Genomic DNA, 23,668 nt, shown 5'->3' with positions numbered 1-23,668 from the left:
TTGTTAGAACGGCACTGATAAACCGGAATTTAAGTCCGCCATATTTGAGGCCCATCGCTGTGGACCTAAGATTTTTGATATGCTCCTTCCTTAGTCTTCTTATTCAAAGTTAAGAGCAAACGGTTACCATGAAAAAGCACAATTTATTCTAATACACCTTTTTAAATAAATTCAATCATGTGACATTCAAATAATTAAAAAAAATGTAAAATATTTATATATTCAACAGTCCGACAACTATCCAAACATGAAAAAATGTATAATTTCACGCTACAAAAATTGTAAACATTTTAATGGTTAATAAAAAAATGTTCGGCAAGCTATTACTAAAATTAATAGGTACCTACCATAAGCCGTACTATTTTTATACCATTGTTAAAAACACTGAGTAAATAATGAATATTTTTACAACCAGCAGTATTTTTATATTTTTGGCCCTTGAGGGAGAATGTGTAAGTGAATATTTATTTAGTATTTTGTAAAATAAATTTAGTTTTCTAGAATTTTAGAGAAGAGTTTTTCAAAAACGAAAATATTAAAAGATGTGCCACCATTGCTAAATACCATACACTAAGTTTTAATGCGACGCTGTTAGAAAGAGAAAACAAATATGCTTGTATTTTTAAATGCCTGATGGAAATACAATATTTTGAAGAAAATGATGGAGAGTTTTACGTCAAAAGAAACATGGTAAAGTAACAATTCAGATAAGAATGTCGTGTATACTGTCCAGTGGGACCCGTTTTCGTATGTTTTGAGGTTTCTTGTTTATGAGTAGAGCTTCAAAGATGCGATTTTCACATTACTGTGCTACTTCTTTATGAAATTAAAGACGCTGCACACAGATTCGCCCTAGCCGTCTTTGTTCCTGAAATACAGGGCGAATTTGAAATTGTTGCATTTTTCTATTCTCCCGGTATATCGCTTATCTTATAACTTATCGAAAATATGAAAACTGAGTATCTGAAACTCTCTGAGAATTCATTGGCGTAACTAGTTTTTTCTGCCTCTAAGCCCACGGCCACACAGAAATCGTTTTTAGCGTTCTGCGTTTTTTGCGTCTCAAGTGCTTTTTGCGATTTTATCGTTTAAAGCGCTTTTTTCGATTTGTGTCCATTAAAAACACGCAAAAGACGCGGCAGGTCTGCAGTTTCTATCAAGATGTCAATTAGTAACGTCGCAAGCTCGTGGATTCCCGGCCCCTCCAACAATCAATCCTGTGAGAAAGAGATAGGCAAGATCGGCGCCGTTAGCGTTGAAGAGACGAAGATAAAAGATGTTGGAATGAATTGTGGACAGGCCGGGGCATATATTCGGAGACAAACGCAATCTACTGCTAGTGCCAGTGGTGTGTGTAAAAATAATAATTATTATTTGCTATGCAAAAAACTATTTGTTACACGTAAAAAATTATTTTTTGCGCGTATAAAACTATTTTTTACATGAAAAAAACTATTTGTTACACGGAAAAAACTATTTTTTACGCGTATAGAACTATTTGTTACGTGTAAAAAACTAAAAAAAAAATATTTTTTTACGCGTCAAAAAATTATTGTTTCTGGTAAGAAATCTTTTGTTACGCAAAGAAAATATTTTTTACGTGTATAAAACTATTTGTTACACGTAAAAAACTAATTTTTACGCGTCAAAAACTTAATGTTTCTAGTAAAAAGTCTTTTACCCAAAAAAAATATTTTTTACGTGTAAAAAACTATTTATTACAGGTAAAAAAACTATTTCTTACGCGTCAAAAACTATTTGTTTCTGTTAAAAAAAACTTTTTTACGCAGAAAAAAACACTTTTTACGCATAAAAAACTATTTTTTACGCGTAAGAAAATATTCCTTTAATTTATTACTTTTTCGACATTTCAAACTACACTTTTCAAACATTTCCTTCAAATTTTTGAATTTAATAGAATCTTCCTAAACAGTAGATGTTCTTTATAAAAATATTTTTAGATAATACCCTAAAATGAAAAAAATGCATACTACTTAATTTATTTTTATTGTATTATTAGTATTATTAAATATAACGTCCGCCTATGACGGGGCCTCATCTTATAAAAAACTAAAGACGCTACAGAAAACAAACTGATTTGTTTTCATTTGCTTTTTTTGCGAGACACGCCGAACGCTATACGCTTTTGGTGTGGCCACTCTTATATAATCCTGTTATTTTGCTTTAGTCGCTCAAGACGCTTTACGCTAAAAACGCAAAAAACGCTTTCTGTGTGGCCGTGGGCTAAGAGATGCTAGTCAGGTGCTAGATAGGGGAATCCCCTCTGGCACTTTGGCTGGATTTAAGGAGCATCTCACTGTCTTGTCCCTGGCTGTAGTTTCCTGGCTACTATCTGTGGTCATGTATCACGGGCAGATGGTGTAGGGCAGTGTAGGGGATCTAGGCTTAGGACCAAGAAGAAACAACGTCACCAAAAACCCAAATCTTACGATGGCGGGACCAGGTCAAAGGGATGCCTGAGCTAGATAGAAGACTAGCCTCTACTGGTCTCAACATCGTGGCACCAAGGGGCAACTCATTGAATTCTCGTCTTCCTTACTTCTACATGTGGGGCTCTGTAGAAGTGGACCGACTAACCCTAGCGGTGTATCACCAGCTTTGTCAGATCTCCAATGTAAGTACATCGAGTTGGCGAGTCATCAACTCGAGGAAGGAGAGCCATGGTCAAATCCAAGGAGGCAATAGAGAAAGAGATATATATTCTCTATTATAGATCCGGGACAACACCGCTATCAGGTCTAAGGAAAGGCCAAGTTAAAGAGGTGGAGAAAATGGAGACTGATCCTCCATCCTCCACCTCAAGGGTACCTCAGCCGGAGACAAGCTTCTCGACTGTGAAAGGCTAAACCCCAACCGTGGAAAGGTGTATATACTACTGTATACTCTCGTAGGAGGTAGATGTCCACTCCTCGGAGGATAAACAGCTGTTGTCAGAGGAAGGTGGAAAATACCCTGTCCCCCCTACAACAGGAAGATCCCCATGTATGATGAGTTATAAACAGTATGATGAATTTATATTGCTTCAAGAAAAGAGCTAGTGCGGCCTGTAAATATTGCAGTAGTACCATCGACGATGTGAGTCACACTATTTTTGAATGTCCGGCCTGGGAACCAAGTAGATTGAAAATCAAAGGGATTTTTAAGGTACCATTTAAAAAAGAAAACTTAATACACTTTATTGTGGGGGACGAAGATATATGTATAGAAGGCTTTCGTGGCGTTTATATCACAAATACTACAGGCTTGATCAACGAAGCGCTGAAGAATAACCAAAGTCTAATTTAGAGAGGGGCATCTGCGTCGAAGTATATGCGCGTGTAGTACCAGCAGTTTGTCAGGCAAACACGGTGGAATTTTTAGTCGGTAGAAATTAGGAATCCGGCACACCTCGGTCGCTAGAACAACAGACCAGGCGTCTATCAAGATTTTTTTACCATCCTCTCAAAAAAGACCGTATGACGAGTTAAAACTCAAAAAAGGTGAATACAGTAGATCTTTAAGGTAGCAGTCATTAACCCACCTTCTATTCATTCTACATTCTACATCTCTACATCCACTCATAAACGAGAAACTGTATAACACACGAAAATGAGACCTTGTACATCAAAGTCCGTTTTTTCCGGTTATACGCTTTAATACGTAATATTTTTTTTCTTTTCAGGACCAACTTGATACTATTCATAATATTGACATTTGTTTTAATGGTCACAATAAACCAATAACGTGCTCTGACATAGAAAATATCTTTGATTGTATAGAATTAATTATTATCGAAGAAACCAAAATATAAAATCTAATAGAGACCAGAATTATTTATTTGTTTTATGTTCATAGAAAATAAAAACAAAGATACTTAATTTGTATAATTTATTAAGGTATGCATTTTAAATTACAAAGAAAAAATGTTATTTTAAACTCTGATAATAAAAATAACAAAGAGTAAATAGAGAAAACTAAAAAAAAATAATTACAAATTTTAATTTATTAATTAAATTTATTAATGCTTAAAACAGTAGTCGGCGCGGCGTTCTTAGTATTATTTGACGATTATACACAAAAAAATTTTACATAAAATAAATATCACAATAAAAAAACTACAAAAAAAAGAATTAAATAATGATACTTTATACAGGGTGTTTTAAAAAACCTGTGCCATCTCTCGTGCGGAAATTCCTAAAGTAAAAATAAGATCTATTTTTTATATCAACATAGGTCAGATTCTGCTTTGTTTCGTAGCAACGCAACGGGGGGTTAAAGTCATTTTTTTTCGATTTATTATAATTTTCTTTCAAACGCTTTTAGTAATTCGAATGAAATTTTGGGGGTAAAAGTTATTATAAGTATTACAATATCTTAATGCTAAAAAAGTATCACCAGATTCACCAGGGACGTACATATGGATCATGACTGAAATATTTTTCTAAAAGGAACATGCGCGCCACTGACTTTTTTCACTTGTAAGCATTATTGTGAAGGCCGTCTAATGCCGATTAAAAGTTATATCTTGATATTTTGTCGATTTAGATCTCCTTGACGAGATAAATACAATTTTATTAATAACAATTAATAAAATTAAAATTAAAATTAAATTAAAAAATCATCTAATTTCTTATTAAATTTTATTAAAATTTATATCACTGATGCCACCTACAGCAAATTCTAAAAAAAATAAATAATAGTATTTATTTAAGATAATTACAAGACCTATTCTTTAAAAATTTTAACATCCTGTAACTTTAAAACTATGTATTTCCATATCCATGTTTATAGGAACTTTTTATCATATTTTTTAACGAGTACTTATTTAAAACTTTCGCATGTTAATGATATTAAATTTTTTTAAAGGTTGCTATTAGACTATTAGATCAAGGCAAATTAAGAAAATTCCGTTTATCTCATCAAGGAGGCCAAAATCGACAAAATATCAAGAGACAACTTTTAATCGGCATCAAACTGCTCATTTCCGCACCCGTGTTTATAAAAACTTTTTTATATTTTTTTTAATGAGGAATCAATTAGTACTTAGTTAACACTGTGACACAGACTGTGGCTAGTTAATGGCACTAAAGTTTTTTAAAGATTGTTATTAGACTTGGATTAGGCAGATTAATAAAATTGCGTTTTATTAACCGAGAAGATCTAAATAGACCAAATATCAGAAGACAACTTTTAATGGGCATTAAGGTTGATTCTCGCTATACCTTCCATTTCCATTCCATATCCGTTCCGTATTTTTTTATCGTATTGACGCTATACGTTGTACAATTTATATCGTTACGAAAATTTTATTTTAAAAATTTGTGTCTTTTGAAAAAAGTAATAGATTTAATTAAGAGATGAAAGAATAAATAAATATCAGCAAAATGTTAACAAAGTTGGTACAAATGTAAGAGCTTGAGAACGCTGTTTCCAATACGCTTCAGTCCGTCCGCCAAAAAAATGTATGGAAGGAAAGGATATGGAACGGAAGGGAAATGGAACGGATAGTGTGCATTGTCCTATTCATTTACATGATATAATATTTTATGTAAACGGAAGGGATTTGATACGGAAGGTAGAGTGAGAATCAACCTTTAAACGGACTATACAACTGTACTAATTAGAAAACAAACTGATTTTCAGTGGTGTACAACTTTTTTATTTAGAAAATATTCTAGTGGCAACTTATATGCACGTCCCTGGTGAATCTGTCGATACTTTTTTACAATTAAAATTTGTAGCACTTGTAGTAACTTTTATCCTCAAAATTTAATTTAAATTACTAAAAGCACCTACAAGAAGAAAATTATAATATATGGAAAAACATGAAGACTCTAACCCCTTGCGAGCTACGAAACAAAATAGAATAGGACCTATGTTGATATGAGAAAAAATCTTATTTTTATGCAAGGAATCCCCAAATGATAGATGGAACATGTCTTTTGAAACAACTTGTATAAAGTATCTTTAAATAAAACTCATCCTGACCTTTCATTCTTGAGCGATTTGGCTGTCGGTCAGCTTGATGACCGGAAAATGTTTGCTCTCTTTGAAACAAAACGAAGGTTTGCCCTTAGGTCTATGGCCCGCCGCTAGGAGTCGCAGCAGAACAAAGTTGGTTTTGGCAGCTCGCGCCAGTGGTGCGTCGCCGCCTCCCGCGGCCAGCAGTTGGCCGGCCTGCGCAAAATGGCGGCCAGCGGCTAGAAACAATTGCTCTGGTTCCTTAAACAAAAGAAAAGTATTTCTAAAGCCCCGTCTATACGTAAGGTTTTACCTGGCAGTTATAAAAACGGAAGACTGTATAGATAAGGTTTTAACAAGTCAAGTCAAATTAAAGACTAGTGTATATACTGGAAGTTTTACCTGCTGTTTTAAGTCACGTTCAGAACCTCGAAAATAGTGGAAAAAATTAGTGGCTTTAATTAGCGTAGAAGTTTGTTCCTCTAATTTCAATGTAAGCATTGGGAACGTCAAATTAGCGGTAGTAATTTTCAATTAGTAGCAAAAAGTTAACAAACTTTTTCCAAATTATATTTCAAAATTTGCGGGTAATGTAATTTTGGCCTTTGATATTATCATCCACCAAGAGAAATTGTGGTTATAAATGAAACTTTCATTGTTTTATAATCTAATTATTAGGTTTTCTCTATGGATACAACTGACTATCGCAAGATATTGCAAGGATATTCTATTAATTTTAATTGTATTTTATAGACATTGTAAATGATCATAAATTTAAATATCGTGTAATTGAAACCACTAATTTTGAGGTTCTGAATGAAGTTTTATACTTAAGAGTTTACGATCATTCATCATTAAAATTAATAGAATATCCAATCAAAAGCTTGTGGTAGCTAGTTGTATCCATAGAAGTAGACTAATAATTATCTTCCAAAACAATAAACTCTGTATTTCTAACCACTGCTTCTCTTGACGGATGATAATCAAAGGCCAGAATGACATTACTCGCCAATTTTGAAGTATAATTAGTGGAAAAGGTTAAAGTTTCATTTAGAACCTCGCAATTAGTGGAATAAATTAATGGTTACAATTAGCGTAGAAGTTTGATCCTCTAATTTCAATGTAAGCATTCAGAACGTCAAAATTAGTGGTAATAGTTTTCAATTAGTAGAATAAGTTAACGAACTTTTAACTGAAAAGAAATACTTGCATATCGACTACTTAATTGGAGTATCACAGAATGCAGAGACCTTTATCAAAGATAAACATTTCTAAGAAACATAAAATAAAAAATATTCCAATATATAATGTAAAAACTCCAGCTAACTACTAAATATCCTACTAAATATCAAGTAAAGTTTATTCTTTCGTACCTGTGAAGCTTCAGCTTGAGCTGCTGACCTAAACTGTCTGTAGGCTGCTAGGGGCGGTGTAATAAGGCGAGAAAACGCACCAAAACGATGTTCAAAACGCACCCTTTCCCTGTCAAATCCGGGTAGTGGAGCCTGTAAAAGACCTTCCCTTAACAAGCCCAGTAAAGCCTGAAAATATAAAGAAATGCGTCAGTAAAAAGTCAAGAAGCATTTAGAATGTCAGTTAATAATAAACTGGATTTCCCAAAATCGCACACTCCCCCCCCCCCCTCTGGAAAATCATAAAATGCTAAAAAATCGGAGAAGAACTATTGAAATATGTAGAGGAATTCAATTATCTCGACAGTTTGATTTCGGAAAAGGCCAGTATCGACTCTGAAATTCAGCACAGAATTAGCAGCGCCTCGAGAGCGTTCTGGAAATTAAAAGACAGGGTTTTCTACAATCATGATTTGAGCATATACACATAATAATTCCCACCATGTTATATGGAAACGAAACCTGTTTTAAAAAAAAAGTTTTATATATAATATGTATATTTTATGTATAATGAATCATATGAAATATCCCCTTAACAAAGTGTGATAAAATGTCTCCTTATGAAATAGCGGGAAGAAATAGCGGGAATATCCCCTTAACTTCTCAACCTACCGAGCCTCCACGACTTCATGCGAAGGCGACCGGCGTTTTCGCCTAAGCCCCGCCTTAATACGATACAACTCCGACTTACGTCGCGTCGCTGCAGCACGATGAGTTAGATAGAGACAGAAGACTGCCGTACGTCGTGCATCGACTCTGATAGTAGGCGATGTAGAACGGTCAAAATTATTTTGTTTTCTAACGCAGCGGCACAGTCAACGGTCAGCGTACGCTAGCGGTAGTGAATATGTTAATATACAAGACCACAAATATTAAAATAATATTGATTATTAAAACACACTTCCGTGTATTAACAGTATTTTTATATATTGGCAACATTAATAGTAAGTAATGTAATGTAATAAATCGCTTAAATTCTGCCAAAATCTTAGGGTAGGCGCCGCCGACCTTGCCTACCCTGACGAGCCGCCCCTGAATTAAAGCATAGAAAAAATCAATATTATTATGCGAATATACTTACTTTGAAGTATCCTCCACACAACTGTTGCAGTGCTTGCAATTTCAGCGCGTCTTTGGCATGTGGTCGCGGTCTTCTCGCCGCTTTAGCTGACTTGGAACGTCTACCTTTACCCCCGTTTGCCACATTACCGGCAGTTTCCTGTAGTAAAGTATCAGCACGTGACAGTGTTGAAATTAACCAACTATAGATACACTCATATAAGTACCTGAAAATTACAGTTTATAAATTCCTGGTTTCTTATAACGAACAGCCTTAATTTACCAATAAATGTAATAGTATTCATGCTCAGCATATAGTTCTAGTTCGAAACCTGCCAGTAAATATAGAGCTTGAGCTCTTAAAGTATGGTAGAGAGCCCAAGTAGCCATGTAGGGTCTGAGTGGAACACCCAGAGCGATAGCGCAGGCACTATCTGCTCTTTCTGCCTCCTATTAGAAGAAAAAAAGTAAAAATATACACAGGGTTTTTTATTAAATTTTATGCATACCGTTACACTCTCAGAAATCTATCATTAAATTATTCATTCTTTTTTAACCTAACCTACCTTTTTAAACGGTGTCAAAGACGGCTGGGGAAGGACAATTGATAATAATTTTCGCGATGTCGAACCCTAGACGTACGTCATTACTTGGTCCGTACTCTTCTTTATTTTTTAATGACGCTTACAGCCTTAAGTTTAAGTTGGCCTTAAGAAGGCAGTAATTTATTTTTATATCGAGTAAAAATAATTTTTAGAAGTAGATTTGTCTGTCTGGAAACGTTGCATATTTTTTAATGCATCTATAATTAGTGTTAATTTTGACAAATTTTATGTGAATTTTTAGTAATGACAACTAGAGATTGACCTCGCCAAAATTATCATTGATTGTCGTTCCCTAGCCCTGTTGACGCCGTTTTTTTAGATCATACGGTACTTATATTAGCCCTGATCACTTTGTTTCCATGGTCTGTACTTTAATGCATACGACATATACGACAGAGATATACGACGATATAATATACTGGGTGCGTCTCAAAAGTGGCTTACCCCTATAACTTTTTTATTTCTTCAGATAAAAAAACGAGATTTAGTATATTAGTATATGACATAAATTAGGATAGACGTATTCAGTTCTTTTCGGTCACTTCCCGTTTAAATGACACCCCGGTATTTTTTTACTTCATTTGATCGAAAATGACATTCTGAACAGAATGACATCTTTTGACATTTTCAAATGAAAAAAAAATAGCTTTTTATATTTTAATTTAGAGTGTCATGGCCAAAAATGTAAGGACAATTTGACTCGAAATACCAAGTGTGTTGTACCAAATTACTCGCAAAAAAATGCTTTTTCCAAATACGCTGATGTACGCCACCCTCGCCTCGTTCCGTTTGAAAAAAATTGAGATATGATTAAAAATACGATTTGGGCATCTTTTAACTGGCCAGGACAAGATACGAAAAACATATCAGATGATCAAGTCTATTTTTCCGAGGCTCCTTGACTAAAAATTAGTGTTTTTAACACAGCCATTCTAGATTAAAATTTAAAATATGATTTTGTTTTAAGCGAGAATGACAAAAGTTGAAATATATGTCATTCTATTCAGAGCGTTATTTTCTATCGAATAAGTAAAAAAATACCAGGGTGCTATTTAAAATTCAAAAGTTGCAGTCATTTCCGGTAAAACAGGAAGTGAGCGAAAACAATTCAATACGTCAATCAATCCTCATTTCTGCGATATACTAACATTCCAAATTTCGTTTCTATATCTGAAAAAATCAAAAAGTTATTAGGGTGAGTCACTTTTGAGACGCACCCGGTATACGACCAGTTCACAGACAGAGAGACAAAACAAAAGGCGGCATACTGTGTTGTCGGTTCGTACGAGAAATAAAATAATAAATGAAGATAATATATCTAAGCTATTCAATAATGCTCATTTCTATTAGACAGTTCTTTAAGAATCTATTACAGCCTTTGAATAAGAAGACTAAGGAAGGAGCATATCAAAAATCTTAGGTACACCGCGATGGGCCTCAAATATGGCCGACTTAAATTCCGGTTTATCAGTGTCGTTCTAATTTTATTTAAAAAATGTAAAACTATGATGTAGGATAGACGTGGGGTAGACTTAATAATTTGTTGTTTTATTTCACGTTGTGAATAAATGTTGGTAGTTATTAAAATTGTTATAAAAATATATAATTCTAATAAAAATAGATAAGTTATAAAAGTATTTATTAACACAAACATCCGATACGCTACTGAAGCAGGTAAGTCAAATTAACGTATCTAAATTCTTTGATATCTAATCTTTGACAAGTAATAAATAAAAGCTAAAATGCAAGAAAAATATATAATTTAGTTAATTTAAGTGAATTTCATAAATGATCGGTTTACTACAAGTATGTATATTATATAGTCACTTACTAGCGAAAAGTTGTTCCATTATTTCACTCAATTTTTGCCGAGATCTACCGCACACTACACAACCAACTATTTTAGAGTCTTTTCGATAAATCGCGATAGTGTCACTGTTAATTTAAGTTCTGTCACAATTTCCATCTAGATTTACTACCTTTATACAGCTATCAGTAGTAGAATAAATAATAAATAACATAAAATAAGCTCCGTAAAGACTGACAAATCGACAAAATTTCAAATCAAATTCAAATGTATCGTCAAACAGAACTGTCAAGAATCCCCACCCTAGAGAGCTTTTTCCGCCCACCATGCATGAATACATGGATAGCATTATGCTCCTTCCTTAGTCTTCTTATTCAAAGATTACAGCTGTAGTAAAATGAGTAACTAATTGTGAAAAATTGAAACTTTTCCTAAAGCAGCGCCATCTTAATTGTTCCCTCTTTGATGATCACTTTTCAACACACGAAGGAGCAACTCCTTCTTAATCTAACTTCTTAGTCTAACATAAAAATAAAATAATGCACTGAATAACAGATATATTTCTTCCATTTATAATCCAAATACCTCTTGTAGTGGAGCTAATTCATTCAGGAGAACGGCTAATTTGTCCCGCTGTCTAGCTCGGTTGTGGCCACTTAGTTGCAACAATAAAGCGGCTGGTCTTGCAGCTCTCGCTAGGAATGTATCGGCCGCTTGGCGAGCGGCTGGCACAGCTCTGGCACCTGTATAATAGTAATAATACAATTATAACACTTAAGTCTATACAGGGTGTCTCATTTTACTTTTTTTACAGGATTTCTAGTTTGGTGAGGTACAAATATGCGGTTTTCGCATTACTTATTGCTGGTATTTTTTATGAAACTAAAAATGCTACACACATATTTCTCCTAGCCCATTTTAGTTCCTGAATTCTAATGTTATAATAGATAAATAAAAATAATTATCAATGTTTAAATTATCTTACCTCATTTATAAATAAAAATAAACGTTCATGATACTCACTTAAAGCTGGTGGGCCAGCAAACGACTTTACTGCTTCTCTTAAAGCTTCTCTAGATGCTCCAGAACTACGTCCAGCCAATTGCAAGGCACTGCGCGCGACGAGACATGGACCGGACTGACTAAATTCCGAAAAAAGTTCCTAGAAAGTAACAGTATCCTAGATTTTTAGAAAATATTTCCAACAAATAAATATATTACCAGAGCTTGATGAAAAGAAGTGATACCCTGCGCTTTACAAACAACTTTAAATCGTTCCATCATTTCGATAAAATGCACTATAGCCTCTTCCCGTTTTTTGATTTTAGTGTATCTGGGAAACGTCGGAGGAAGAAGTCTTTGGTTTATTGACGGCTCGAAACAGGCCATTTCTTCATTACCTTCATGTATAAAAGAAGAATATTTTTGATTAGTAGAAAATACTGATTAATCGCGAGATTTAAGGCAGATTTTGGTTCATTTAGTCACAGTCAGACTGATAGACGTTGATCAATAGGTCATCGTTTATGTGTGTGTCCAGCCTTAGCGCGGTTTCACATGGAGTGGACCGTCCGCGCTGACCAACGTTTGTATTTTTATTTTTAAACTCCGACGGAGTATTTTCACCTGTGCTATCAATCTACGCATGTGAAACAACGTTTTTAATCATATAGCACGTCCGCACGCAGATGGTCCGTCGAAGCAAGAGCTCGACGGATGGCCGTCGGACGATATCATCCAGACGGATCATCCGCGCCCACGTGAAAATATTCATACCCTGCCGGCAAGCGAAACCTTGGGTAGGCGTTTACATGTATAGGAGTGAATCGCTATGGCAATCTAGTAAGTCGGAGAGAGCAAAAATGCGAAGTATTATTACATAACACATAACCACTTAATCTGACGCTAGATTTCATGCGCTTGGGAAAATACTTGCCTTCTGTCTTTATTCCGTACATCTTATTTTGCTAAGTGTGTTGACCGTACTCTTCGTACGCACGAAAATCGGCACCCAAGACCAGAAATGTCAGCCCTAGTATAAACTCATGGTACTTATTCAACCAAGCCCAGCCCGCGCGGACAGGCCGATCCATATGAAACAGCTCAACAGGGATGATCAGCGCGAATCGACCACTCCATGTGAAACAGTACATAGATTCTTGATTTTTATCTTTATGTCAAGCAGTGAATTTTCTGGACACTCTGATGTGTTAATCATGTTAATACAACTGTAAGTTCCCAAAAGTACTTTTGAAGATCTACACTGCCTCATATCTGACTGTACTTTGAAAACATGTTTTAGTTTGTTAGGCAATTACATTTTCATTAAATTTTTACTGATTTTCAAAGTTTAGTGTTTATTTCATTTCCTGTTATTATAATTAGCAAACCCATAAAATATAATTATTGCAGGTACAGGTACGGTAGTTGTCACATTAGTATGTTCTAAAGCGTTTTCTGGCTCTCCTGTAAATATAGAAAAATGGCGCTTATCATGTTTTTGCCCTGGGCTCTTCATATGGGGTATTATAAATATTATGGAGAGAATACTGTTTCTGTACAAAAGCTTATGCTATTTAGAGCCACAAATAGAGAATCACTTAAAAAAAATGTTACAACGTTCTCATTTGTGCTTATAGTACGAGAGTTAGCAATGGCGCGGCGGGAAAACAAGTATTTTAAGAAATCTGGCTTTTTGGTATATCTTTTACTATGCTCTCTGGAACAGCGTGCGGGCCATCTGGCTGCCAGTAAACGTTACGTTCACTAATGCGCATTGAAAGAAAATCCTATATTTTTCATTAGTCCTTTAAATTCTAGTATTGAAAATAAACCGAGCAAGTCTCTATAGCGCGGCGCGAAAAGGTTCCGCCATGAAGCGAGGAGTCCGAGTTCGAGACTAGCTTGGGGTATATTTTTTTAAATTTTATTTTCGTTTATATCCTGATAGTAAAGTATTAAATAATTCTGGTGATTAAAAAAAAAAAAAAATTTTAATACTTACTATCAGAATATAAACGAAAATAAAATAAAAAGTTCTATACCCCAAGCCGGTCTCAAACTCGGACTCCTTGCTTCATAGGTGGGACCTCTGCGCGCCGCGCTATGTTGACGCGTATGGTTGATGTTCAATACTAGAATTTAAAGGACTAAATAAAAAAAATATAAGATCTTTTGATGCGCAGTAGTGAACGCAACGTGTATCGGCAGCCAGACGGCCCGCATGCTTTCAAGTTCCAGAGAGCATAGTAAAAGATATATCAAAGAGCCAGCTTTCTTAAAATACTATCTCGAAAACGTTGCTAGCTCTTAAGACTATTATACATGCCAGTTTATGCTCATAAATACTCCAACAAGGGAATGTTCCCTGGGCAGAAATGGGAACATTCACACTAATGCAACACTACCTGTATTATAAAAAAGAATATTTTACTACTTACCATCTGACCCATCTCCTAGAGAAACTGTATCTTTTATAATTTGTAACATTTCTAAACCATTTTGTAACAACCTCTGACAATCACTTAAAGATGTTTGTTGCTGTTGCTGATCTTCTTTCCTAAGAGTGTTCAAAACTTGCAAGAATATCCTAATAAATTTGATCCTAGCAAAAATTGCCTGGGTTTCAGGCTAAAATATTTTCAAATTATCATTTATTTACACAAAAATATCTTACAAATGGTTACTTCAGACTGTTTATTTCTGCTTTTACGATGCAATTCCTCCTCAACTTCCCTTAACATTCCGATCATTCTCTGTTCTGAAATATCTGGATTTAAATGAAAACCATACTGCATAGGCTGAAAATCTTCTTCTTCATACACCAAAGCCCTACATAAACATTTAATTAAGATTAAATAAGATACATACACAAATATTTTAACTCACTTATGTAAAAGATCTTTTATAACATCTAACAGTTTATACACTGCAAGACAGAAAACTTTTAAAACGTGATCCTGTGAGGCATAAGGTCGATGCAAATATAAACAAGTAAATACCTATAATAAAAAAAATTTAGATAAAAAAAAACATAAATATAATAATTTGTTTACAGTCTGTGCTAATGAATGGCCTTCTAACCAAGACGCTAGACGTGCTAAAGTTCCATCAATTACACCCAAAAGAGTTGAAGGAGGAAGATCAACCAAAAGCAAATATCCGTCCTGAAATATCAGAAGTTCTTTATAGCTAAATTTTATTTTAACAAGTAATTATAAAAAAATGCACCTTTACAGCTTGTTCGAAAGATGTAACTTTTCTAGCACCTCGGTTACACAACATTCCAGCATCCATTTTGGGATCCATCATTTCTATAGCCGACATGGCTTCAAATAGTCCGAACAAATCATCGTGCAACAATTCACCCAAGTCTAGGTCTGAAAAAGCATCATTTAACTAAATTTTATCCTGAGAAATCGACAGTATTTTACCTTTAACGCTTTCATGAAACAGATCCGTAATTTCTACCCAATTTTGAGGGGGTTTTATGTAAGGTACTGAATTGGAAAGGGTCGAGTTTGGTCTAAAAAATATTACAAAAATAGGTAAAGTAACAATGTATTTAATGACTTACTGTTCATTTTCCATATTAGAAACTTTGTGAAGTAATAACGGACACGATAAGTTTATAAGATTTATTTTATTTTAAGTTTTAAATTTAATTCAAAATAAACTCCATATCGCATAGCCCTTCAAAAATTTCTAACCTATAAAAACCAAATTAGTTCAAACATCACACAAACGTCAAATTAGTAGTTAAAATCAGAGATATGGAGGTAGAGAATGAGAAATGAGAAGCTCCGTACCCCTACATCTCTGGTTAAAAGCAATAAAATCTGGAAAGTAGTTCAATCGAACGAAAACATTTAAAATTTTGGCGAAGTCGCCGAGTGCCCCGAGTTGTAAAATGACAAAATTAAGGGGATAGTTCTTGACCTATTGATTTTATTATGGGGAAACAAAGCAAAAAAGTTAAACTTAACTTATTAAAGAATAATATACGTTTAGAATAATGTGATACTTCGTAACTTGTTAATACGATTTCGTCGTAATAATGGTATAAACTTATATTTTTATATTTACAGGACCTATAAAATATTTCTTATTTTTAGGATCATAACATCAACTCTCGAAAATTTATAGCTATAGCCTCTGTAGCTTGGGCTTGCCACTTTGTCTCTCTATGGGGTGGATTTGTATTCGACGATTCCGAAGCCATAGTAAAAAATAAAGATATATTTCTATATACACCGGCATCCTCGGCATTTTACAATGACTTCTGGGGTAGTAATATTTCCCTCAACAGTAGTCATAAGAGTTATAGACCTCTTACTATATTATCCTTCCGGTAAGACCTTAGTAAGAAGAATTAAAATTATAAGATATTACTTAATTTTATTTTATTAGACTGAACATGTTTTTCTCAAACAATAGACTGGATGCATTTCAATTTCATACAGCAAACGTTGTACTGCATGGTATATTATCAATAATGTCCTTACCATTTTTTGAATGTTTGTTAAAGAGAAGGAAACAAAGAAAATCGCTTGTACCCATGGACGACCCAGCCTTCACTGGAGCATTGTTATTTGCTTCACATCCGATTCATTGTGAAGTATGTTTCCTAATCCAAATTAATCTTAAAGCTTTTTTTCATGTTAAACACTTTTGTATCAGTCTGTTGCAGCTTTAGTGGGTCGTGCAGATATTTTGGGCTCTATACTGTTTATGTTACTAATAATTCTTTATAAGTCTCAAACAAATATCTCATGGATTCTTATTGTATTTGTTATTTCAAGCGCAGCCGTTTTGTGTAAAGAGACTGCAATTACTGTGTTAGTAAGTGAAAGAATTTGCCATTGTTTTAATCAAGATTTTTTTGATATTTGTGTTTTAGGGGATGTGTGTTATATATGAGATTTACCTCAAAAAAGTATCTTTAAAAAGTTGGCGTCATATAACCAAAAAAAAATTCATGTTAAGAATGGGGTATTTAGCTTTATTAGGGATTATTATATTGTATTTGAGATTAAGAATTATGAATTTTGAAGGTCCGATTTTCAGTCCAACTGATAATCCAGCTTCGTTTTCTGACAATATTTTAACAAGGGTAATTATAACAGTTATACAGGGTGACGCCTCTCATACAACGCGAATACTTCAAGGAGAACGGTAGTGTGTATTAAAATTAAATTTTGTGAGCATATGTATGTAGATTAATTGAAAGCATTTTAGAAAAATAAATAGAGTTCTATAGGGTGTCCCCAAAAAAAGTAACACATCAAAGTTGTGTTTTTTTTTAATGGAAAACCCTATATATTAATCTATTTTTGTATTTTAGGAGAAAAATAAAGGTAGGTATCATTAGAGAAGTATATGAGTAAAATGTAAGGTTTTGACATATTTAAAACTTTCTAAAAATGAAGAACAAATTTTAAATTTCAATAGAAGCTACATGGAAGCTACCTAAATTGGAATTTACCCAGTATAGCCTAGTATGGAGTTACAATAACTATTGTACTGTACCTTAAACCAAATTAAAACTTGACCCAAAAAGTAATACAGGGTGAGACAAAATTAATAATGAACATGGGTCACCTTTAAAAGCAAGGTACTGTTATATTTTACATGGAACACCCAGTATATTATTCCGATAATTAATTGGGAATAAAAATATTATTAAGATTGCCCACCTGTCAAACAAAAACTTTTCTAAATATTTTTATTTTTATGATTTAGTGTCAGTAGATCTTTACATTACTTGATAAAATCTAGGTGGCTGTGATATACCTGCCGTTACTTCAACAGAGCTGTCAAATTAGTTAAATTTTAAAAACCAGTTATCATTTTGTGTCAGTTAAAGTGAAAAAAAAATCTCATAAATTTGCTATTAAAGATAAATTCTAATTTAGGTAGCTTTTATTGAAATTTAAAATTTGTTATTCATTTTGGGGACATGTTAAATATGTCAGAAATCTTATATTTTAGTCATTTCCTTCTTTAATAATATTCACATTATTTTTCATCTAGAATTCGAAAAAAATAATATGTATAGGGTGTTCTGTTACCAAAAAGACAACTTTGGTGCATAACTGTTTTGGGATACCTTCTAAAACTCTATATTTTTTAAAAAATGCTCTAAATTAACCTACAAATGCTCCCAAAATGTAATTTCAATATAAACTATCGCTCTTGGAACCCCTTCGTCGAATGAGAGGCGCCCTGTATATAAGAGAAACTATAAAAGTTGTCGTGCACGCCATCAAAATATTTGACGAAGGCACGTCGCATTGTTGCCACGGCCACTTTTTTTACATTGACTTTTGACAAATAATGTCAAATAAAATTGGTTGACATTCCCGCTTCCTGCAAGCGGTTGTTAATGGCCACTACCTGCTTCAATAGCGCAGGTTCACAAAGCTATAATTGACCTGCCGCGTAATAAGTCGGCCACCGGAAAGCGGAAAGCCGGTGCACTATAGACGTACCTTAAGATTATAAGAAAAAGGAAAAAGTGCGCTATAAGTTTCAAACGAACTTTAATTTATTATGCCGGGTCCAGACCAAGCAGACAAAACAACGACAAGACAGAAACATTCATGTTTTACGACAAAATTGCGACAAATCCAATACATTTCTGCGACATTTTTGTCTCATTTTTGTTTTGTTTCAAAATTCGGAGACTTTTCAATGTCCCGTCTCGAGTCGGTAAAGATCAAAGTGTCTATGTTTTGTTCTTATATTACGACAAAAGTAAGTAAGTTGTAAGTTGGCGCAGTGTGGATGGCGTGTGCTAAACTTTTGACTTTGTTGTACTTTTGTCCTTGCGGTGTAGACAATTTGTCTCAAGTTTGTCTTGTTTTTGTTTCAAAATCGTGTTGGTCTTGTCGCCTTGGTCTGGGCCCGGCATTAGAAATTTAATTTGGTAATAGTTTCGATGTCTTTGATGACATGCACGCCAACTTTTATTGATTTTTCTATAGCCAACTTACTAACATCAATTTTAATTTTTAGATTTTAACTTATAATTATTTATATTTGTTGAATGTTGTTTTGTTATTTTGGCCCCAGTGGCTGTGTTTTGATTGGTCCATGGGTTGCATACCTCTAGTGGAATCATTCTCCGATCAACGTGTAATTTTTGTTGTGTTATTTTGGCTTGTTACTGCTGTGGTTGTCTACAAACTAGTCCGAAGTTGTCTTGTAACTAACAAAATGTGAGTCAATGTTGATAGTTCATTTATTATAAAACAATATACAGGGTTGCCCATTTTATGTAATATTTCTATTTGACTTTACTTACTCTATAAAAATTCTATTCCAAATGAAATGCCGTATTTTTTTACTCACTGTATCTGTCATAAAATATCAGTTCCAAAAATAAGATTCCAAGATACCATAATATAATAGTACGAGAGAAAAAACGTACTTCGGAAAAACAAGTATTTTAAGACGTCTGGCTCTTTGATATATCTTTTACTATGTTCTCTAGAACAGCATGTGTGGCCCGTCTGGCTGCCGGTAAACGTTGCGTTCCCTACTGCGCATTGAAAGTAGATCCTATATTTTTATTAGTCCTTTAAATTCTAGTACTGAATATAAATCGAGCATGTCTCCATAGCGCAGTGCGTAGAGTTTCCGACCACGAACCGATGATTCAGAGTTCGAATCCGGGTCAGGGTAAAGACTTTTTTATTTTATTTTCGTTTATATTCTGATAGTAAAGTATTAAATATTTGTTTTTTTTTAGTCACCAGAATTATTTAATACTTTACTATTAGAATATAAACGAAAATAAAATAAAAAAGTGTTTGCCCTGACCCGGATTCGAACTCGCCCTGACCCGGATTCGAATCATCGGTTCGTGGTCGGAAACTATGCACTGCGCTATGGAGACATGTTCGATTTATATTCAATACTGGAATTTATAGGACTAAATTAATAAAAAATATAGGATCTTCTTCCGATGCGCAGTAGTGAACGCAACGGGTATCGGCAGCCAGACGGGCCGCATGCTGTTCCAGAGAGCATAGTAAAAGATATATCAAAGAGCCAGACGTCTTAAAATACTTTCTCGAAAACGTTGCTAGCTCATATTATGGAGCTTTTTCAGGACACATGGCTCATCCTGTATTGTATTTATTGTGTGACTTTTGTTAAAAAAATATTTTTTTTAGAAACGTAACTACTATGGCTGCTTGTCTGTGTGTTTTACCATTTTTACCCGCATCCAATCTGTTTTTTAAAGTTGGTTTTGTAATAGCAGAACGTACTCTATTGTTACCCAGTGCAGGCTTTTCATTAATGGTGGCTGTAGGATTAGAAAAATTAAAAGACAGATACGGGAGTCTGAAAAAAGTAAGAATACAAGGAAAAAAATGTTATATTTTATTATTTATGCTTTTCTTTGTAGATTTTTTCGTTTTTCTATATTCTGCTCATAATCACCTTTATTTTACGTTGTATTATACGCAATTACGAATGGCTCAATGAAGAAAGACTGTTCAAATCGGCTCTAGAAGTATGCCCTTTGAACGCAAAAGTTCATTATAATATAGCAAAGGTAAGTATAGAAAATGACCGAAAAAAAGTTCGTCACAGTGACCTTTGAAATGACTTGTGATTGGTGATAATTTTTGGTCTAAAGGTTGAGGCAGATCAAGGGAATAAATTAATTGCCATCGAGAAATACCGTCATGCTTTAAAATTGTATCCAGATTATGAACAAGCCATGAACAATCTTGCTAATATTTTGCGTGAGGATGGTGACCTAAAGGAAGCTGAAATTTTACTTAAAAAAGCTGTTCAGGTAAGCAAATAAAATAAACTTTTGAAATAACTGAAAAGTTTAAAGTACTTTTTATATTATCCTTTATAAATGATTAACCTATTTATAATCTGCCCAATGAGAGAATGTATGACTGTAACAGTTGCTGTGTACCATTTTCTGTTATTTTTTGTCGTCATGTTGGCTGTCAAAATCTTCCCTGACTCGTCAGACTGTCGGACAGACTATAGCCGATTCTAACCTAAGTATACAAATTAGTTCAAATAAATGCAAGAAACTTTCTACATTTATTATTATATGTACAAATGTACTATATTTATTCTTAAATATTCTACATTTATTATTATATGTACAACTTATGTACAAATAAGAAAGTTTTAATATTGCAGAGGAATAAATAAAACAAAATATTTTATTAAAAATAATTTTAATAATTTACAAACACTTACTGAATTTTATACCTTAAAAGTTTATTAAATAATGGTTATTTGACATAATTTGACACAAATAATCATCTTTAATTTGACAAGTTTCTTAAGTCGAGATCATACCCATCTGCATCCGTGCGTCGTTCATCGTTCCTTCACTGTAATATTGAAATATTGTAATTTCTAAAATAAAATAATAAAACTGATTAAAAACAACAAGATGACGGATTTATATAGAGGGTGTTTCAAAAAACTTGCCATCCCTCGTGGGGAAATTCCTCAGGTAAAAATAAGATTTAATTTTTATATCAACATAGACCCGGTTCTGCTTTGTTTCATAGCTACAGGGTGTTAAAGTTAATATTTTTTCGATTTATTATAATTTTCTTCCAAGTACTTTTAGCATATCGAATGAAATTTTGAGGGTAAAAGTTACTATAAATGCGACATATTTTAAAGCTAAAAGAGTGTCGACATATTCACCAGGGACGTGCATATGGGTTATTACTGGAATATATAATAATGATATCATTTCTTTTGATAAAATTCAGTGGCGCACATGTTTTTTTAAAAAATATTCCAGTGATAACCCATACGCACGTCTCTGATGAATTTATTGACACTTTTTTGGCATTAAAATATGTAGCACTTATAGTAACTTTTAACCTCAAAATTTCATTCGAATCGCTAAAACTACTTGGAAGAAAATTATAATAAACTGAAAGATTATTAAGACTTTAACGCCCTGTAGCTACGAAACAAAGCAGAATCGGACCTATGTTGATGTGAAAAATTAATCTTATTTTTACGTGAGGAATCTCTCCACGAGAGATGGCACGTGTTTTTTGAAACACCCTCTATAAACCCTTCCATAGTTAACATAAAAAATATTGGAAACTTTTTTTACTAGAATAAATGGATTGGTATGGACGCCATCTGCTTTTTTCTGTCATCGTCTGTCGAAATATTCCCTGAGTCGTAAAACAGGGTAGGTATAGTTAACTGTTTTTGTAGGTAAGGCCTAACTTTGCAGCAGCATGGATGAACCTGGGCATTGTATTAAGCGGAAAAAGTCGCTTTGAAGAAGCGGAGGAGGCTTATAGAACAGCTTTAAAATACCGTACACGTTACGCGGATGCTCATTACAATTTAGGAAATCTCCTGTTGGACTTGGGAAGACATCAGGTATGTTTTCTGGAGAACAACAAGAAAAAAAAAGGAGAAAATTCAGAACAAAATTTAAAAAAGTATCTGATGATCTATTTTCCAACCTCTTTTTGTTCGTGTATTCTCGTTTCTTCTTCTCGTCTGTTCTCGGAGAATGTTCTCCAAACATAAATTCTCCAGCATTTTACAGCACTAATAATTATGAATTAGTATATTTTTCTTTGGTATTCCCTTTGAAGGAAGCTCTGGAATCTTGGAAAGAAGCGACGAAAGTACGTCCTACTCATTCAGCTGCTTGGGCCAACGCTCTAGCTCTCTTAGATTCAGATGGTAGAGCAGCCGAAGCTGTAGAATTGGGCCTCAAAGCTCTGAGATACATTCCAAGAGCTCCAGCAATTCATTTTGCTTTGGGAAATGCTTTAGGAAAACTAAATAGGTATATAGTTATATAGCTTTTCAAAATTATTCTAAAGGCGAGTTTTCATGTGTCCGATAGGATATTAATTTTATTGGTTGAATTTAAAGAGTTTGATTGACTCCATTTATCTGATAATATGAATCGCTTGTGATTCATTAAAAATTTTTGACAATTTTGACGATTCATAATAAATCCGTCATCCGTGGATAATATTAACGTATGACGGACGCATGAAAATCGGCCTTAATACTTTTTAAACAGTATAGTTACAGTTTTTTGAGGATGGTAAAGAAATAAACTTATTATTTTGTAATTAACTTTATAGGTTTCTTGAAGCAGAGGCTCACTTTTTACAAGCTATCAAGATAAATGATAATAATGCCCTGTATTATTCAAATTTAGGTAAGTCAGACATCTATTCAGTCACTGTTATTTTTAATACACTTATAGAAAATAAATGTTGAAGAAATTTAATAGCAAGTCTAATATGTCAATTTCCTGAAAACTAAACTTTTGCTATGGCTTATAGAAGGATTGAAAAAAAGCGGCGTCAAGTCACCTTAGAAATATCGATCGATAGTATTTCTGTAAAATTCCTCACAGAGAATTATCATCGATCGTCATTTTTAAGGTAACTAGTCGTTTTTAAGATCATACGGTATTTTTATAATTATTATATTTCAGGTGTTTTATATCACCGTTGGGAGAAAACGAAGAAGGCCAGCGAAATGTACCTTAGGGCGTTAAAAATCGATCCCCATTTGAGGTCGGCCCAAAACAACCTGAAAAAACTGGAATCTTTCCTCCTGAGTAGTGCAAATGCTCAAGCGAAAAAACGTTTAAATCTTTAAAAATAAATGGTGTATGTCTATGTGTATGCTCATTGTGACACTAATATCAATAAATATGACTGTTTATACGTGATTTTTTTATTTATTTCTTTTTATAATAATTTTCATTCAGTTTCATAGAAACAAGGATGGTACTCATTATATAATAATCTATTAGTGATAATACTTTT

At 33.7% G+C, this 23,668-nt stretch overlaps 3 protein-coding genes across 4 annotated transcripts; 2 read left to right on the top strand and 1 right to left on the bottom strand.

The window, feature by feature from the left end:
• Positions 1–283: 283 nt before the first annotated feature.
• Positions 284–3,878, top strand: LOC115883346. Its single transcript, XM_030901699.1, has 3 exons — positions 284–452; positions 502–690; positions 3,683–3,878. Exons 1-3 carry the CDS (start codon positions 396–398, stop codon positions 3,809–3,811), a joined length of 375 nt encoding a protein of 124 aa, XP_030757559.1. The 5' UTR covers positions 284–395; the 3' UTR covers positions 3,812–3,878.
• A 982-nt stretch (positions 3,879–4,860) lies between these two features.
• On the bottom strand, positions 4,861–15,542 carry LOC115883330 (N-alpha-acetyltransferase 35, NatC auxiliary subunit). Its single transcript, XM_030901681.1, has 14 exons — positions 15,421–15,542; positions 15,278–15,369; positions 15,075–15,223; positions 14,900–15,010; positions 14,733–14,845; positions 14,531–14,675; positions 14,285–14,474; positions 12,066–12,244; positions 11,868–12,006; positions 11,430–11,587; positions 8,716–8,882; positions 8,455–8,659; positions 7,335–7,502; positions 4,861–6,222 (listed from the first exon to the last, which is right to left on the bottom strand). Exons 1-14 carry the CDS (start codon positions 15,432–15,434, stop codon positions 5,992–5,994), a joined length of 2,061 nt encoding a protein of 686 aa, XP_030757541.1. The 5' UTR covers positions 15,435–15,542; the 3' UTR covers positions 4,861–5,991.
• Positions 15,543–15,723: 181 nt separating this feature from the next.
• On the top strand, positions 15,724–23,571 carry LOC115883329 (protein O-mannosyl-transferase TMTC4). Of its 2 annotated transcripts, XM_030901678.1 has the most exons (13): positions 15,724–15,903; positions 15,959–16,194; positions 16,254–16,461; positions 16,524–16,685; positions 16,744–16,956; positions 18,861–19,063; positions 20,024–20,204; positions 20,260–20,409; positions 20,494–20,655; positions 22,077–22,247; positions 22,469–22,665; positions 22,973–23,049; positions 23,332–23,571. In XM_030901678.1, exons 1-13 carry the CDS (start codon positions 15,901–15,903, stop codon positions 23,496–23,498), a joined length of 2,130 nt encoding a protein of 709 aa, XP_030757538.1. In that variant the 5' UTR covers positions 15,724–15,900; the 3' UTR covers positions 23,499–23,571. The 2 variants fall into 2 exon arrangements, with proteins under 2 accessions (XP_030757538.1, XP_030757539.1); XM_030901679.1 differs by lacking the exons at positions 16,254–16,461; positions 16,524–16,685; positions 16,744–16,956; positions 18,861–19,063.
• The last annotated feature ends 97 nt before the right edge of the window (positions 23,572–23,668 follow it).

Source organism: Sitophilus oryzae, unplaced genomic scaffold (genome assembly GCF_002938485.1).
Source record: "Sitophilus oryzae breed Bouriz unplaced genomic scaffold, Soryzae_2.0 scaffold_186_pilon_pilon, whole genome shotgun sequence".
In the NCBI taxonomy this organism is placed as follows: Eukaryota; Metazoa; Arthropoda; class Insecta; order Coleoptera; family Curculionidae; genus Sitophilus; species Sitophilus oryzae.
Note: the sequence above shows the minus strand (reverse complement) of the source record. Positions and strands in the feature narration are given on the sequence as shown.